Source organism: Muntiacus reevesi, chromosome X (assembly GCF_963930625.1).
Source record: "Muntiacus reevesi chromosome X, mMunRee1.1, whole genome shotgun sequence".
NCBI lineage: Eukaryota > Metazoa > Chordata > Mammalia > Artiodactyla > Cervidae > Muntiacus > Muntiacus reevesi.
The window spans coordinates 14,954,481-14,973,228 of NC_089271.1; the positions used below are offsets into that span (position 1 = coordinate 14,954,481).

At 39.6% G+C, this 18,748-nt stretch overlaps 1 protein-coding gene across 2 annotated transcripts in view; it reads left to right on the top strand.

Moving 5' to 3' along the window:
* REPS2 (RALBP1 associated Eps domain containing 2) overlaps nucleotides 1-18,748 on the top strand; it is a 254,183-nt gene that overhangs the window by 83,687 nt on the left and 151,748 nt on the right. For both annotated transcript variants that reach the window (XM_065916435.1, XM_065916436.1), the window contains exon 5: nucleotides 16,465-16,562. In XM_065916435.1, the coding sequence (XP_065772507.1) occupies nucleotides 16,465-16,562 (98 nt within the window). The remainder of the gene's footprint in view (nucleotides 1-16,464; nucleotides 16,563-18,748) is intronic.

Consider the following 18,748-nt stretch of genomic DNA (forward strand, 5'->3'; position numbering starts at 1 on the left):
GCCACAACTACTGAGCCCAAGCTCTAGAGCCTGCACGCCACAACTACTGAGCCTGAGCACTGCAATGAAGAGAGTAGCCCACGCAAAAGCAATGAAGACCCAGTGCAGCCCCCAAAAATGGTTCATTTAAGAGGTACAAACTACTATGTATAAAATACATAAGCTGCAAGGATATATTATGCAGCACAGGGAGATATAGCAATTATTTTTATAATAACTTTAAATGGAATATAATCTATAAAAATACTGTAATCGCTATGCTAAAAGTATATTGTAAATCAACTGTATACTTCAATAAAAAGTCTGCCTGACATTAAAACCAATATTTCTGTCACCTCAGAGATGCCCCTTTCCAGTCACTTTCTCTGTGCTCCCTGCCTCCCCCATGCAAACATAGTTCTGATTTTTATCACTGTAGATTAGTTTTGCTTCTTCTAGAAACTCATGTAAATGGAATCATAGTGAATGACCGGGTGTCTTTTCCTCAGCACAGTGGTTGAGATTCTTCATGTTACATGTCTCAGCAGTTTGTTCCTATTAATATATTACTCAGTGTTGTTCCACTGTATGAATGTATCATGGAGTGATGATCCATTCTTCTGCTGATGAGTATTTAGGTTATTTCCAGCATTTGGCTGTTATGAATAAGGATGCTGCGAACACTTGTGTATGAGTCTTTTTGTGACATATGTCATTTTTCTGGCACCTGGGAGTGGAATTGATGTACCTTAGGGTAGGTATAAGAAACTAATAAAGAGTTTCACCAAGTGACTGCATACTCCCATAGGCAATTTATAAGAGTTCAGTGTTCCTTGCCAGCAGTTGGTACTCTGGTTTCTTTCTTCAGTATTTTTAATCTTAGCTATTCTGTTACATGTGAAGTGACATTTTCTTGTGGGCACTCTTTTGTTCTTGAAACATTGTTTTCTGTTTCTTTTACCCCTTCCTGGTTTTTCTTCTACATCATGATCCTTAAACTTGAATTTATGCATTTTCAGAAATGAGTTTTGCTGCTAGGACAATTTTCTAAGAATACATTTTTCTAGGGTTGTTTCTCTGTCCAAGATTCTGCCATAATTTCTGGCTAATGGGGCATATGTGTATGTTTTAAATTAGGCTCAGCATCTTTGGACAGTCTGTGATTCAGAGCCCCTCTTCTACCTCTCTCCTGGGTGCCTGCTCACCTCCTTTGTTGGATGTAGCTATAGCTGATGCTCACTGGATAAGACTTAAGTGCCATGCATTGTTCCGAGTTCTTTGTGTGCACTGTTTTCTACTTACCACAACCCTCAGAGGCAGAATTTACTATCTGTATTTTTAAAAATAAAGTTTAAATCACAGTAATACTTCTCCTTCCCACTCAACCTGTTTCCTGTCTTCAGAGGCAACTACCTTTCTTGCTTTTTTTTTTTAATTTATTTTTTAAAGTACAGTTGATTTACAGTGTTTCAGTGTTCAGCAAAGTGATATATATATATATATATATATGTGTGTGTGTGTGTGTGTGTGTGTGTGTGTCCTTTTTCAGATTCTTTTCCATTATAGGTTATCACAAGATATTGTATATAGTTCCCTGTGCTATACAGTAGATCCTTGTTTACCTATTTTGTACATAGTAGTATGTACATGTTATTGTTTCATTTGTTGTATAAAAACTTCTGAGTTCAATTAGGTCCCATTTTAAAAAAATAAGCCCTTTTTCAAAAAATTGTTTCTTGTTCTCATTGGGTCTTAATTGCAGCATGCATGTGGGACCTAGTTTCCAGACCACGGATTGAACCTGGCCCCCCTTCACTGGGAGCACAGAGTCCTAGCCACTGGACCTCAAGGGAAGTCCCAGGTCTTATTTTTAAATTTTTCTTTTTGTTTCCACTACTGTTGGAGATGGATCCAAAAAAATATTGCTGGGATTTATGTCAGAGTGTCCTGCCTATATTTTCCCCTGAAAATTTTACAGTATCTGGTCTTAAAATTTGGCTTTAAATCCATTTTGAGTTTTTTATATGGTATTAGAGAATATTGTAATTTCATTCTTTTACATGTAGCTGTCTACTTTCCCCAGGATCACTTATTGAAGAGACTGTCTTTTCTTCATTGTATATTCTTACCTCCTTTGTTGTAGATTAATTGACCATAAGTGCATGGGTTTATTTCTAGGTTTTCTATCCTATTCCATTGATCTGTGTGTCTGTCTTTGTGCCAGTACAATACTGTTTTGATGACTGTAGCTTTGTAGTATAGTCTGAAGTGAGGAGGTGTGATTCCACCAGCTCTGTTCTAATTTTCTCATTATGGTTTTTGGCTGTTTGGGTTCTTTTTTGTTTTCATACAAATTTAATTTTTTTTATTCTAGTTCTATGAAAAATCCATTGGTAATTTGATAGGGATTATATTCAATTTCTAGTTTGCCTTGGGTAGTATGGTCTTTTTAGCAGCATTACCTTTTCCAGTGTAAGAACATGGTATATATTTCCATTTGTATCATCTTCAGTTTCTTTCATTAGTGTCTTAAAGTTTTCTGAGTACAGGTCTTTTGCTTCTTTAGGTAGGTTTATTCCTAGGTATTTTATTGTTTTCTGATGTGATAGTGAGTGGGGTTGTTTCCTTAATTTCTCTTTCTGATACTTCATTGTTAGTGTATAGACATGCAGCAGATTTCTGCATTATTAGTTTTGAATCCTGCTACTTTACCAAATTAATTGATGTGTTCTAATAGTTTTCTGGTGCCATCTTAGAATTTTCTGTGTGTAGTATCATATCACCTGCAAACAGTGGCAGTTTTACTTCTTCCTTTCCAATTTGGATTCCTTTTATTTCTTTTTCTTATCTGATTGCTATGGCCAGGACTTCCAAAAGAACATTGAATGAAAGTGGTGAGAGTGGATATCCTTGTCTTGTTCCTGATCTTAGAGGAAATGCTTTCAGCTTTTTACCATTAAGTTTGATGTTAGCTGTGTGTTTGTCATATATGGGCTTTGCTATGCTGAGGTATATTTTTTCTATGCAGAGGTAACTACTTTGACTCTTTAAACCTGCTTCTGCTATCTAAAGTCTTATCTTAAAATCAATGTCTGTTCTACTTTTTCTTATGCATATTATTCTTATGTATCAGTTCTAGGTATCTTCTCACTTAAGAGCATGGGCTATGATGTCAGTCTCCTGGGCCTGAAGGTAGACTTGGTAGGCCTGCATTTCTCATTTCTTTCCATTTCTAGCCTGTATGACCGTGGGTATTTTGCTTTTCTTAGCCTCAATTTCCCTTATCTGTGAAATGAAATAAAGTCTGCCTTAGAATTTTGCTCTGTGAATGAAATGAGTAAAGTTATATAAATGTCTATTCCTAGCACAATTCCTGGCACATTGTAGGTGCTAAGATGTTCCCTTGTATTTTCTTTTGTGTTTCTAGAATATGATACTCATTATGTTTTTGAAGCTCAAGTATTCTTGAAAGTCACCTTCTAGATATCATTCATTGGGTGACTGCAGATGGAGAGTCTTTATTGGGCAGTTAGTTGCGATCTCTGTTCTAGTTTGACACTGAATCTCAGAGTGATGAAATCTTTAAGGTTCATTTTACAATCTTCCCCTTGGAGAAAGGTGGTAGTACTAGTTCCTTGTTCAACCTCTTTTAAGGGGATCTAAGAATTATTTGTTTTGCATTGAGTTGCATGTTTCAGGTTTTATTTGGGAGGGGGAAGAGTAGAGACAATGAGTGGTACCTATCTTTTACCTCCTGAGTTCAGTTTCAGTTGAGGAATGAGACAGGAGTCAGACCGATAGTGGCCTGAATATCGGCTCTGGTACCAACTGATAGAAGCACGTGTCTAAGATTTGTGACCAGATGGCTTTAGACACTCATCTTTCCAGTCACAGGCAGGTGTGACCAACCCAGGCTTCCCACAGGAGTTTGAAGAGAAAATCTGCCATTGAAGCCAGGCCTCTCAAAAAATGACCCACCATGTGACTCAGTGTTCATTTAAGCCTTATTGATAAGATATGTCCATCTCTTCCAAGGAAAGGAAGGCCATTTTTGGTGAGGGATTGGAGCCATGGGCCAGTCAGCCTCCCCCTACATGTGTCCTTCCTGAGCAGTAGAAATTTCCTCCCTCTAAGGGGAGTCAGAGGAATGTGGGATCAGCTTCCCAGGGAAAGCTTATGACCCTTGGTATTCCAGCCATGGTACAGTTTGCTGTGGTTCAGACCTTTCAGTAGGAGTTAAATTTGATGATCCTTCAAAATGGAATGATCCTAAAAATCCTTCTTCGAGAACAACACCTGCCTACCATCTGAGACTTATTTTTTAAGATTTGGACTATGAGTTCTCTATGTATGTTTCTTTTGCAGGTTTTATGTTTTTCATCTATTCTTAGCAGCATCAGAAAATCCACTTCATGTTTTTCCAGACAGTGATTTTGATGTTTTAATGTAATTTAATGTTATAATATTGTGTTAATAATAATTGTATAATAATGTATTCTGTTTCCTTGGAGGAAATACAAAGAACAGATGTGAGTCCAAGATTGGTTTGTTGTTCTTGATGTGCTGTTGTTATACCTTCTTTATTTTAAAAAGTACAAACTCTGCTAAAGGTGATGCCACAACAGGCTGCTCTTCTGTCTCTACCTAATTTTATGTATAAGGAAGCTATAGAAAGAAAGCCTTTTACTTATTTATATACTTCCAAAAACCTGAACTGTTAATCTACCGAGATCAGAAATAATTTCATCCTGAGTGATAATTTCGCCTTTCTTTTTTTTCTTTTTGTTTTTTAATTTTTTTCATTTATTTTTATTTGTTGGAGGCCAATTACTTTACAGTATTGTAGTGGTTTTTGCCATACATTGACATGAATCAGCCATGGATTTACATGTGTTCCCCATGCCGATTCCCCCTCCCACCTCCCTCCCCATCCCATCCCTCTGGGTCTTCCCAGTGCACCAGCCCTGAGCAGTTTTCTCATGCATCCAACCTGGACTGGTGATCTGTTTCACCCTTGATAGTATAGTTGTTACAATGCTATTCTCTCAGAACATCCCACCCTCGCCTTCTCCCACAGGGTCCAAAAGTCTGTTCTGTACATCTTTTTCTGTTTTGCATATAGGGTTATCGTTACCATCTTTCTAAATTCCATATATATGCGTTAGTATACTGTATTGGTCTTTATCTTTCTGGCTTACTTCGCTCTGTATAATGGGCTCCAGTTTCATCCATCTCATTAGAACTGATTCAAATGAATTCTTTTTAATGGCTGAGTAATATTCCATAGTGTATATGTACCACAGCTTCCTTACCCATTCGTCTGCTGATGGGCTTCTAGGTTGCTTCCATGTCCTGGCTATTATAAACAGTGCTGTGATGAACATTGAGGTGCACGTGTCTCTTTCAGATCTGGTTTCCTCGGTGTGTATGCCCAGGAGTGGGATTGCTGGGTCACATGGCAGTTCTATTTCCATTTTTTTAAGGAATCTCCACACTGTTCTCCAAGTGGCTGTACTAGTTTGCATTCCCACCAACAGTGTAAGAGGGTTCCCTTTTCTCCACACCCTCTCCAGCATTTATTGCTTGTAGACTTTTGGATAGCAGCCATCCTGACTGGCATGTAATGGTACCACATTGTGGTTTTGATTTGCATTTCTCTGATAATGAGTGATGTTGAGCATCTTTTCATATGTTTGTTAGCCATCTGTATGTCTTCTTTGGAGAAATGTCTGTTTAGTTCTTTGGCCCATTTTTTGATTGGGTCATTTATTTTTCTGGAATTGAGCTTCAGGAGTTGCTTGTATATTTTTGAGATTAATCCTTTGTCTGTTGCTTCATTTGCTACTATTTTCTCCCATTCTGAAGGCTGTCTTTTCACCTTGCTTATAGTTTCCTTTGTTGTGCAAAAGCTTTTAAGTTTCATTAGGTCCCATTTGTTTATTTTTGCTTTTATTTCCAATATTCTGGGAGGTGGGTCATAGAGGATCCTGCTGTGATTTATGTCAGAGAGTGTTTTGCCTATGTTCTCCTCTAGGAGTTTTAGAGTTTCTGGTCTTACATTTAGATCTTTAATCCATTTTGAGTTTATTTTTGTACATGGTGTTAGAAAGTGTTCTAGTTTCATTCTTTTACAAGTGGTTGACCAGTTTTCCCAGCACCACTTGTTAAAGAGGTTGTCTTTTTTCCATTGTATCTCCTTGACTCCTTTGTCGAAGATAAGGTGTCCATAGGTACGTGGATTTATCTCTGGGCTTTCTATTTTGTTCCATTGATCTATATTTCTGTCTTTGTGCCAGTACCATACTGTCTTGATGACTGTGGCTTTGTAGTAGAGCCTGAAGTCAAGCAGGTTGATTCCTCCAGTTCCATTCTTCTTTCTCAAGATTGCTTTGGCTATTCGAGGTTTTTTGTATTTCCATACAAACTCTGAAATTATTTGTTCTAGTTCTGTGAAAAATACCTTTGGTAGCTTGATAGGGATTGCATTGAATCTTTAGATTGCCTTTGGGTAGTATACTCATTTTGACAATATTGATTCTTCCAATCCATGAACACGGTATATTTCTCCATCTATTTGTGTCCTCTTTGATTTCTTTAATCAGTGTTTTACTGTTTTCTATGTATAGGTATTTCATTTCTTTAGGTAAATATACTCCTAAGTATTTTATTCTTTTCGTTACAATGATGAATTGTATTGTTTCCTTAATTTCTCTTTCTGTTTTCTCATTGTTAGTGTATAGGAATGCAAAGGATTTCTCTGTGTTAATTTTATATCCTGCAACATTACTGTATTCATTGATTAGCTCTAGTAATTTTCTGGTAGAGTTTTTAAGGTTTTCTATGTAGAGGATCATGTCGTCTGCAAAGAGTGAGAGTTTTACTTCTTCTTTTCCTATCTGGATTCCTTTTATTTCTTTTTCTGCTCTGATTGTTGTGGCCAACACTTCCAAAACTGTGTTGAATAGTCATGGTGAGAGTGGGCACCGTTGTCTTGTTCCTGACTTTAAGTGAAATGCTTTCAGTTTTTCACCATTGAAGACAATGTTTGCTGTGGGTTTTTCATATATAGCTTTTATTATGTTGAGGTATGTTCCTTCTGTTCCTGCTTTCTGGAGAGTTTTTATCATAAGTGGACGTTGAATTTTGTCAAAGGCTTTTTCTGCATCTATTGAGATAATCATATGGTTTTTATCTTTCAATTTGTTAATGTGGTGTATTACATTGATTGATTTGCGGATATTAAAGTATCCTTGCATTCCTGGGATAAAGCCCACTTGGTCATGATGTATGATCTTTTAAATATGTTCTTGGGTTCTGTCTGCTAGAATTTTGTTAAGGATTTTTGCATCTATGTTCATCAGTGATATTGGCCTATAGTTTTCTTTTGTTGTGGCATCCTTGTCTGGTTTTGGTATAAGGGTGATGGTGGCCTCATAGGATGAGTTTGGAAGTTTGCCTTCTTCTACAATTTTCTGGAAGAGTTTGAGTAAGATAGGTGTTAGCTCTTCTCTAAATTTTTGGTAGAATTCAGCTGTGAAGCCATCTGGTCCTGGGCTTTTGTTTGCTGGAAGATTTCTGATTACAGTTTTGATTTCCGTGCTTGTGATGGGTTTGTTAAGATCTTCTATTTCTTCCTGGTTCAGTTTTGGAAAGTTATACTTTTTTAAGAATTTGTCCATTTCTTCCAAGTTGTTCCTTTTATTGGCATATAGCTGCTCGTAGTAGTCTCTTATGAGCCTTTGTATTTCAGAGTTGTCTGTTGTGATCTCTCCATTTTCATTTCTAATTTTGTTGATTTGGTTCTTCTCCCTTTGTTTCTTGATGAGTCTGGCTAACGGTTTGTCAATTTTATTTACCTTTTCAAAAAACCAGCTTTTAGCTTTGTTGATTTTTGCTATGGTCTCTTTTGTTTCTTTTGCATTTATTTCTGCCCTAGTTTTTAAGATTTCTTTCCTTCTGCTCACCCTGGGGTTCTTCATTTCTTCCTTCTCTAGTTGCTTTAGGTATAGAGTTAGGTTATTTATTTGATTTTCTTCTTGTTTCTTGAGGTGAGCCTGTATTGCTATGAACCTTCCCCTTAGCACTGCTTTTACAGTGTCTCATAGGTTTTGGGTTGTTGTGTTTTCACTTTCATTCATTTCTATGCATATCTTGATTTCTTTTTTGATTTCTTCTATGATTTGTTGGTTATTCAGAAGCATGTTATATAGCCTCCATATGTTGGAGTTTTTAATAGTTTTTTTTTTCCTGTAATTGAGATCTAATCTTACTGCACTGTGGTCAGAAAAGATGACTGGAATGATTTCAATTTTTTTTGAATTTACCAAGACTAGATTTATGGCCCAGGATGTGATCTATTCTGGAGAAGGTTCCGTGTGCACTTGAGAAAAAGGTGATATTGATTATTTTGGGGTGAAGTGTCCTATAGATATCAATTAGGTCTAGCTGGTCCATTGTGTCATTTAAAGTTTGTGTTTCCTTGTTAATTTTCTGTTTAGTTGATCTATCCGTAGGTGTGAGTGGGGTATTAAAGTCTCCCACTATTATTGTGTTATTGTTAATTTCCCCTTTCATTCTTGTTAGCATTTGCCTTACATATTGTGGTGCTTCTATGTTGGGTGCATATGTATGTATAATTCTTATATCTTCTTCTTGGATTGGTCCTTTGATCATCATGTAGTGTCCTTCTTTGTCTCTTTTCACAGCCTTTATTTTAAAGTCTCTTTTATTTGATATGAGTATTGCGACTCCCTGCTTTCTTTTGGTCTCCATTTGCATGAAATATTTTTTTTCCAGCCCTTCACTTTCAGTCTGTGTGTGTCCCTTGTTTTGAGGTGGGTCTCTTGTAGACAGCATATATAGGTGTCTTGCTTTTGTATCCATTCAGCCAATCTTTGTCTTTTGATTGGGGCATTCAACCCATTTACATTTAAGGTAATTATTGAAAAGAATGGTCCCATTGTCATTTGCTTTGTTTTGGGTTCACGTTCATACAACCTTTCTGTGTTTCCTGTCTAGAGAAGATCCTTTAGCATTTGTTGAAGAGCTGGATTGGTGGTGCTGAATTCTCTCATTGCTTGTCTGTAAAGCTTTTGAATTCTCCTTCATATCTGAATGAGATCCTTGCTGGGTACAGTAATCTGGGTTGTAGGTTATTCTCTTTCATTACTTTAAGTATGTCCTGCCATTCCCTTCTGGCCTGAAGAGTTTCTATTGAAAGATCAGCTGTTATCCTTATGGGAATTCCCTTGTGTGTTATTTGTTGTTTCTCCCTTGCTGCTTTTAATATTTGTTCTTTGTGTTTGATCTTTGTTAATTTGACTAATATGTGTCTTGGAGTGTTTCACCTTATGTTTATCCTGTTTGGGACTCTCTGGGTTTCTTAAACTTGGGTGGCTATTTCCTTCCCCATTTTGGGGAAGTTTTCGGCTGTTATCTCCTCGAGTATCTTCTCATGGCCTTTCTTTTTGTCTTCTTCTTCTGGGACTCCTGTGATTCGAATGTTGGGACGTTTCACACTGTCCCAGAGGTCCCTGAGGTTGTCCTCATTTCCTTTAATTCTTTTTTCTTTTTTCCTCTCTGCTTCATTTATTTCCACCATTTTATCTTCTACCTCACTTATCCTATCTTCTGCCTCCATTATTGTACTGTTGGTTCCCTCCTGAGTGTTTTTTATCTCATTTATTGCATAATTCATTTTTAATTGACTTTTTTATTTCTTCTAGGTCCTTGTTAAACATTTCTTGCATCTTCTCAATCCTTGTCTCCAGGTTATTTATCTGTAACTCCATTTTGTTTTCAAGATTTTGGATCATTTTTATTATCATTATTCTAAATTCTTTTTCAGGTAGATTCCCTATCTCCTCCTCTTTTGTTTGGCTTGGTGGGCATTTTTCATGTTCCTTTACCTGCTGGGTATTTCTCTGCCTTTTCATCTTGTTTAGATTGCTGGGTTTGGGGTGGCCTTTCTATATTCTGGTAGTCTGTGGTTCCTTTTTATTGTGGAGGTTTCTCCCAGCGTGTGGGGCTGGATGTTTGGCTTGTCAAGGTTTGCTGGTTAGAGAAGCTTGTGTCGGTGTTCTGGTGGGTGGAGCTGGATTTCTTCTCTCTGGAGTGCAATGGAGTATCCAGTAGTGAGTTTTGAGATGGGTCTATGGGTTTGGTGTGACTTTGGGCAGCCTGTACATTGACACTCAGGGCTATGTTCCTGCATTGCTGGAGAATTTGCGTGGTATGTCTTGCTCTGGAACTTATTGGCTCTTGGATGGTGGTTGTTGTCAGGGTAGGTATGGAGGCTTTTGGATGATCTCTTATTAATTAATGTTCCCTGTAGTCAGGAGTTCTCTGGTGTTCTCAGGTTTTGGGCTTAAACCTCTTGCCTCTGGATTTCAGTCTTATTCTTCCAGTAGCCTCAAGACTTCTCCATCCATACAGCACTGATAATAAAACTTCTAGGTTAATGGTGAAAGGATTCTCCACAGTGAGGGACACCCAGAGAGGTTCACAGAGTTACATGAAGAAGAGGAGAGGGAGCAAGGAGATAGAGGTGAGCAGGAGGAGAAAAAGGGGGATTCAAGAGAAGAGAGACAGATCTAGGTAGTACTCTGTTCCCTAAGTATTCTCCATAGCCCAGAACACCCACAGAGATTCACAGAATTGGACTGAGAAGAGAAGGGGGAGAGAGGAAATATAGGTGATCTGGGGAAGAAAAATGAGAGTCAAAAGGGGGAGAGAGTGATCAAACCAGTAATCTCACTCCTGAGTAAAAATGGGTACTGAAGGTTGGATTCTTAACTGTCCAAAATTGATATCAAATACGGAAAAACAAAGATTAAAAATCTAGAGTTGAGGTTAGACTCTTAAAAATACAATATTAAAAAACAACAAAAAAAACAAAAAATTTAAGAAATATATATGAAGTTCACTTTAAAAATAAGGTCCTTTTTTTTTTGCCAGGTTGTAGTGGGTCATAAAAATGAAAATTAAGGAGTAATAGAGGAATAGTAGAGAACTTTAAAAAAAGAAAGAAAAAAAAATTTTAATTAAAAAAAATAATAATCATAAAAATATATCTAGGAATTTCTCTGGAGCTGTTGTGGGCAGTGTGGGTTCGGTTCAGTTTCAGATAGCTCCTTGTTCCAGCTTACACATCTGAATATCTATAGTCCCCTTCTGGTGTCAGTTCAGTTCAGTTCAGTCGCTCTGTCATGTCTGACTCTTTGCGACCCCATGAATTGCAGCACACCAGGCCTCCCTGTCCATCACAAACTCCCGGAGTTTACTCAGACTCATGCCCATCAAGTCGGTGGTGCCATCCAGCCGTCTCATCCTCTGTCGTCCCCTTCTCTTCCTGCCCCCAATCCTTCCCAGCATCAGAATCTTTTCCAATGAGTCAGTTATTCGCATCAGGTGGCCAAAGTATTGGAGTTTCGGCTTCAGCATCAGTCCTTCCAATGAGCACCCAGGACTGATCTCCTTCAGGATGGACTGGTTGGATCTCCTTGCAGTCCAAGGGATTCTCAAGAGTCTTCTCCAACACCATAGTTCAAAAGCATCAATTTTGGGGCGCTCAGCTTTCTTCATAGTCCAACTCTCATATCCATACATGACCACTGGAAAAACCATAGACAGACCTTTGTTGGCAAAGTAATGTCTCTGCTTTTTAATATGCTGTCTAGGTTGGTCATAACTTTCCTTCCAAGGAGTAAGTGTCTTTTAATTTCATGGCTGCAATCATCATCTGCAGTGATTTTAGAACCCAAAAAAATAAAGTCTGACACTGTTTCCACTGTCTCCCCATCTATTTCCCATGAGGTGATGGGACCAGATGCCATGATCTTAGTTTTCTGAATGTTGAGCTTTAAGCCAACTTTTTCACTCTCCTCTTTTACTTTCATCAAGAGGCTTTTTAGTTCCTCTTCACTTTCTACCATAAGATTGGTGTCATCTGCATATCTGAGGTTATTGATATTTCTCCCAGCAATCTTGATTCCAGCTTGTGCTTCTTCCAGCCCGTGCTTCTTCCAACCCAGCATTTCTCATGATGTACTCTGCATATAAGTTAAATAAGCAGGGTGACAATATACAGACTTGACATACTCCTTTTCCTATTTGGAACCAGGCTGTTGTTTCATGTCCAGTTCTTACTGTTGCTTCCTGACCTGCATACAGGTTTCTCAAGAGGCAGGTCAGGTGGTCTGGTATTCCCATCTCTTTCAGAATTTTCCACAGTTTATTGTGATCCACACAGTCAAAGGCTTTGGCCTTCAATAAAGTATATATAAAAGTCAATAAAGTAGAAATAGATGTTTTTCTGAAACTCTCTTGCTTTTTTGATGTTCTAGCAGATGTTGGCAATTTGATCTCTGGTTCCTCTGCCTTTTCTAAATCCAACTTGAACATCTGGAAGTTCTCGGTTCACATATTGCTGAAGCCTGGCTTGGAGAATTTTGAGCATTACTTTACTAGCGTGTGAGATGAGTGCAATCGTGCGGTAGTTTGAGCATTCTTTGGGATTGGAATGAAAACTGACCTTTTCCAGTCCTGTGACCACTGCTGAGTTTTCCAAATTTGCTGGCATATTGAGTGAAGCACTTTCACAGCATCATCTTTCAGGATTTGAAATAGCTCAACTGGAATTCCATCACCTCCACTAGCTTTGTTCGTAGTGATGCTTTCTAAGGCCCACCTGACTTCACATTCCAGGATATCTGGCTCTAGGTGAGTGATCACACCATCGTGATTATCTGGGTCATGAAGATCTTTCTTGTATAGTTCTTCTGTGTATTCTTGCCACCTCTTCTTAATATCTTCTGCTTCTGTTAAGTCCATACCATTTCTGTCCTTTATCGAACCCATCTTTGCATGAAATGTTCCCTTGGTATCTCTAATTTCCTTGAAGAGATCTCTAGTCTTTCCCATTCTGTTGTTTTCCTCTATTTCTTTGCATTGATCGCTGAGGAAGGCTTTCTTATCTCTCCTGGCTATTCTTTGGAACTCTGCATTCAAATGGGAATGTCTTTCCTTTTCTCCTTTGCTTTTTGCTTCTCTTCTTTTCACAGCTATTTGTAAGGCCTCCTCAGACAACCATTTTGCCTTTTTGCATTTCTTTTCAATGGGGATGGTCTTGATCCCTGTCTCCTGTACAATGTCACGAATTTCTGTCCGTAGTTCATCAGGCTCTCTATCAGATCTAGCCCCTTAAATCTATTTCTCACTTCCACTGTGTAGTCATAAGGGATTTGATTTAGGTCATACCTGAATGGTCTAGTGGTTATCCCTACGTTCTTCAATTTACATCTGAATTTGGCAGTAAGGAGTTCATGATCTGAGCCACAGTCAGCTCCCAGTCTTGTTTTTGCTGACTGTATAGAGCTTCTCCATCTTTGGCTGCAAAGAATATAATCAGTCTGATTTTGATGTTGACCATCTGGTAATGTCCATGTGTAGAGTCTTCTCTTGTGTTGTTGGAAGAAGGTGTTTGCTATGACCAGTGCATTCTCTTGGCAAAACTCTATTAGCCTTTGCCCTGCTTCATTCCATACTGCAAGGCCAAATTTGCCTGGTATTCCAGGTATTTCTTGACTTCCTACTTTTGCATTCCAGTCTCCTATAATGAAAAGAACATCCTTTTTGGGTGTTAGGTCCAAAAGGTCTTGTAGGTCTTCATAGAACCGTTCAATTTTCGCTTCTTCAGTGTTACTGGTTGGGGCATAGGCTTGGAATACCGTGATATTGAACTGTTTGCCATGGAAACGAACAGAGATCATTGTGTCATTTTTGAGATTGCATTCAAGTACTGCATTTCGGACTCTTTTGTTGACTATGAGGGCTGCTCCATTTCTTCTAAGGGATTCCTGCCCACAGTAGTAGATATAATGGTCATCTGAGTTAAATTCACCCATTCCATTTCATTTTAGTTCACTGATTCCTAGAATGTCGACGTTCACTCTTGCTGTCTCTTGTTTGACCACTTCCAATTTGCCTTGATTCATTGACCTAACATTCCAGGTTCCTACGCAGTATTGCTCTTTAGTCGGTGTTAACTACAGGGATTTTAATCTGTTGCACGTGTCACTTCTATGGCGGTTCCCTTTGTTTATTTGGCTTCTGTTTGCAGGTCTATTCATTGTCTAATTTACGCCCTGACACAAGGTGGCAGAGGTAGTTTCTTGTTTAGGTTCGCTTGTTCTGTGGTGCTGTGGGGATGGAGGGGCACTGCAGACAAATACCACTGGCGTATGTGGGGAGCACTCGCAGTGTTCCGGCCATACTGGGTTTGCCCCCGCTCATGGGCCTTGTACTTACCCCGTCTACACTGCTCAGGCTCCAGGCTGTTCTACAGGGAGCGGGCCCTGAGTTGCGTGCACTTCCCAGACCTAAGCTGCTCAGGTTCAGGTTTTCAGGTACTCCACAAAGCTGCAGACTCGGTTGGGCCTGCGTTTTGTGCCTTTCCGGCTTGGAGCAGCTCAGGGAACCAGGAGCTTGAGGAGTGCACTCTCCCCGGGTGCCATGCACCTTATCCCCTCCACGGTCCCAGCCTCAGTTTCTGGGTGTGCTGGTCGGGTGTGCCTTGTGTCTCTTCTGGGAAGCTGATTTCTGGCTGCAACCCTCCCGGCAGATGTCAACCATCCAGAATCTCAGGAAGTCTTTGGTTAGAGACTGGAAGCCTGTTTGCAGTTTGGTAGGGGATGCCGTCTCTCGGGCCGAGTTTGCCCCTTTCCCCTCCCCCCCTGCCTCTGGCGGGGGATGGACCGGTCCGTAGCCGGCTAACTCTTCTCTGGAATTGCTCAGTCCTTTGTTCTGGGAACGGGTGGGTAGTGCCTAAATTTAGGGCTTTTCCCAGGTTAATTCTCTCTGTCTCTTGCTATCCCACAGTTTAAGTTGCTATCTCTGGTTAGCTCCCTCAGATTGCCCTCAGGGCTTTCAGGCCTGGTCCTTACCCTAAGCAATATCACCTGCTCCTCTCCATTCAGCCCCCCCACTTGCTGGTGGCGCATATGAGCATCTGGGGTACTTTTCTGCTGGGAGTTGTTTTTAGGCATGTAATCTGTGGGTTTTATTTATTTTCCTCCCATTTAAGTTGCCCTCTGAGATTCGAAAACTTTCCCCAGACCCGCCGGTGAGAGGGTTTCCTGGTGTTTGGAAACTTCCTCTATTAAGACTCCCTTCCCAGGATGGATCTCTGTCCCTAACTCTATTGTCTCTCTTTTTATCTTTTATATTTTGTCCTACCTCCTTTCGAAGACAATGGGCTGCTTTTCTGGGTGTCTGATGTCCTCTGCTAGCCATCAGAAGTTGTTTTGTGGAGTTTGCTTAGCGTTCAAATGATCTTTTGATGAATTTTTGGGGGAGAAAGTGGTCTCCCCATTCCTATTCTTCCGCCATCTTAGCTCCTTCTGCCTAATTTCCCCTTTCTGTTGGAGCCGAATACTGCCTGGTTACATTTAACTGTTTTCATATCATATTGGCAAAGTTGTTATTAAGTGTTCTGGAAATAAAAGGAATGAAAAAAATGCATTCATTTTTGTGACTTAAAAACTTTTCTTAAAGGAGCAAAATTATTTTTAGTTTGGTTATTGAATGATAAAGTAGTAAATATAAAATGCATTTATTCCTTTTTGTAGTTTTCTCTATTTGGTTTTACATTCTTTCCATAAGGAAAAGAAGATAGTGGCATTTATTTTTCAAAAATAAGCAAAATGATAATGTTAATTCTTAATGTTCAAAATTCATACTGACTTTCTTGCTTCTTGGGAGTGTGGATGATGAGTGGAAGCATTCTAAATCACAGGGTATATATAGAATTTACCTTATATTTAGAACTTGAACACTTAAAACCTGGCACTTTTCTAACTACTCTCATTATTTTCTATCCCGGTTTATGTTTACAGCTTTCCACCTTTCCAGTTTATTGCTAATCTTAACCTGATGTAAATATCTTGCTGCTTTATTATGACTTGGTTGACTATCTTTAGATGGTTCGGTTAAATTGTACCCAGGGGCACTAAGGTTTGTTGTCTTAAGTGAAAGAAAGTGAAAGTGAATGCCACTCAGTTGTGTCTGACTGTTTGCAACCCCATGGACTTAGTCCATGGAATTCTCCAGGCCAGAATACTGGAGTGGCCTTTCCCTTCACCAGAGGAGTTTCCCAACCCAGGGACCAAACCCAGGTCTCCTACATTGCAGGTGGATTCTTTACCAGATGAACCGCAAGGGAAGCCCAAGAATACTGGAGTGGTAGCCTGTCCCTTCTCCTGCAGAACTTCCTGACCCAGAAATAGAACCGGGGTCTCCTGCATCTCAGGCAGATTCTTTACCTACTGAGCTATGAGGGAAGCCCTTGTTTGTTTTAGGTGACCCTTTGTGTATAAACTAATTACTAATTCTTCCCTGAAGAGCAGACACTATAGCAGTTTGAATGTGAATTCATGCTTTGGGTGGAATCTTTGTGAACCATGCTGACTTTCCCTCCTGCCGTTTCAGCTCCTTATGAAGCTAGACAGCCCCTTGTCCAGCCTGAGGGACCCTCATCGGGAGGCCCAGGAGCTAAACCCCCTCGGCATCAGGTTTCCCTTATCCGGGTAAGTGATGCCTCTGTCAGGTTATGCCAGTGGGAGACTTCGGGGGTGTGACTTTTTGAAGCCCCTTTCAAGGAGGATATAAAGCTATCCCTTAATGCAGATATTATATTTCTTGTTCTGTTGCTTGTATATTTTCTAAATCTTTTTACTCTGTCTGTTTCTTCCCTTCTCTGTTTCTCTAGACTACTCTGGCCTGGTTTTTGATTTTTGGTCTAAAATGCCCTTCCACCTTCATCTGCTTAATCATTAGGCATCTCCTTCAGGAGGCCTTTACTTTGTCTAAAACAGACTGTTTTTATCTCTGCCTTATTCTTTACTATTACATATTCAGTGCATACTTTGCTATTGCCCATTTGTTTTATGCCTCCAGTTAAATTACCAGCTTTGGAAGGCAGAGGTGATTCTCCTATATTTTCTGTCAGTGCCTAGTCCACTGCTATTTGGAGAACAGTTACTTGGCAGCAACTAAAGTTTTCTATTTGTAGTTGATACAAAAGAAATATGGTAGAAGCACAAGTGATATCTCAGTTTCTCCTTGTTACACCACAACTTAGAAAATTTTACTTTCCTTTTCTCTGCTGTTTCCTTTGGATAAAGAGCTGTGTTTTCACCCCATGTCTGCAATTGTTATGTTGTGTAGTACCTCTGAGTCCTATGCTGGTGGAGTCATATTCCCAAAAAAGGGTGAGTGCATCAGTGTGAGAGAAACCGTGGGAAAACTGAGTTGGCTGTTTGACTCTAAAGACAGGAAGAAGTAGAGTGGTTTGTATAACATTTCAATTGTCCAACTGAGGAAGAAACATCATTTATGCAGAGGGAGATCTCCTCACAACAGAAGGTGATCTTAGATAGTCCCATAATGAAGTGGGCTGGTATTCTAGAAGAGAATAAACAAGGCTGAGGGAGGTTGAGGTGTCCATTTTATAGCCTCTGGAGATTGGTAGGCATGATATAGAATTTCTGAGGTAGAACTCTTGTGTACAAAGAATTTTCTTAAAGATGGTAGATAATTAGCTTTATGCTGTGTATTTGTGTGTAATGCTTCCTCCAACTATCGTATCCAACTACAGATGAGGTAACTGACTGGGAGAGGTCAGGTCATAGGTCTAAAATTTCATTTATAACTAGTAAGTGGCAGAGCCAGAATTTGAACCAGGCTTGCCCAGTGTCAAAACCTGTTCTTTGAAATACTTCACTATATTCATTAGAATGCCATGTTACAAGGAGACTAGGTTCTAGAGTTGCTGTATAAACAAACATTGGGTGTAGTAAAAAATATTCCTGAAAATCCCTTATTGGTACCACATTGGGGAGCCAAGATGCCATTCTCTCCTAAGTCCAGTAGAGCTAGTTTTACCCCTAAGTTAGAACAGACAGTTGTTTCTTCAGCTGAGCGCCTAGATGGAGTAGTTAACTGCACTTGGAGGCCCTGTTGTACAGAAATAAGTGTTTTTAAACATAAGAATCACACCCACTGTGGACTGATAGTTACATTAAGAAAGGTATCAGAGGGACTGGGATTCATCTAAAAAAATTTGCAAGGTGTGGCTGTCCTTGTTTCTGCAGAGTCTAGTGCTGATTCTAGTGCTGTGGAGACCATATCCTGAACTGTTAGAATGATGGTCAAACAAGCAGTAAATCCTGAACTTTGCTATGGTCGGATGGGGCTCACCAGGCCCTTTCTGTGTAGCCACCTGGCAGCCAATAGCCTTGGTTCTCATTTAGATTGGTGTCCCAGGCCTTCTCTTCTAATCTCTAGGCCCATTTTTCTGCTGGTAAACATTCTTCCTGAGCACTTTAAAAAACTTGTTGTTGTTCAGTTTCTAAGTCATGTCTGAATCTTTGCGACCTTATAAACTGCAGTATGCCAGACTTCCCTGTCCTTCACTGTCTCCCAAAGTTTGTTCAGACTCATGTCCATTGAGTCAGTGATACCATCCAACCATCTTATCCTCTGTTGTCCCCTTCTCCTCCTGCCCTCAATCTTTCCGAGCATCAGAGTTGTTTCCAGTGAGTTGGCTCTATGCATCAGGTGGCCAAAGTATTGGAGCTTCAGCACCAGTCCTTCCAATGAATATTCAGGACTAATTTCCTTTAGGATTGACTGGTTTGATCTTCTTGCTCTCCAAGGGACTCTCAAGAGTCTTCTCCAGCACCACAGTTTGAAAGCATCAATTCTTTGGTGC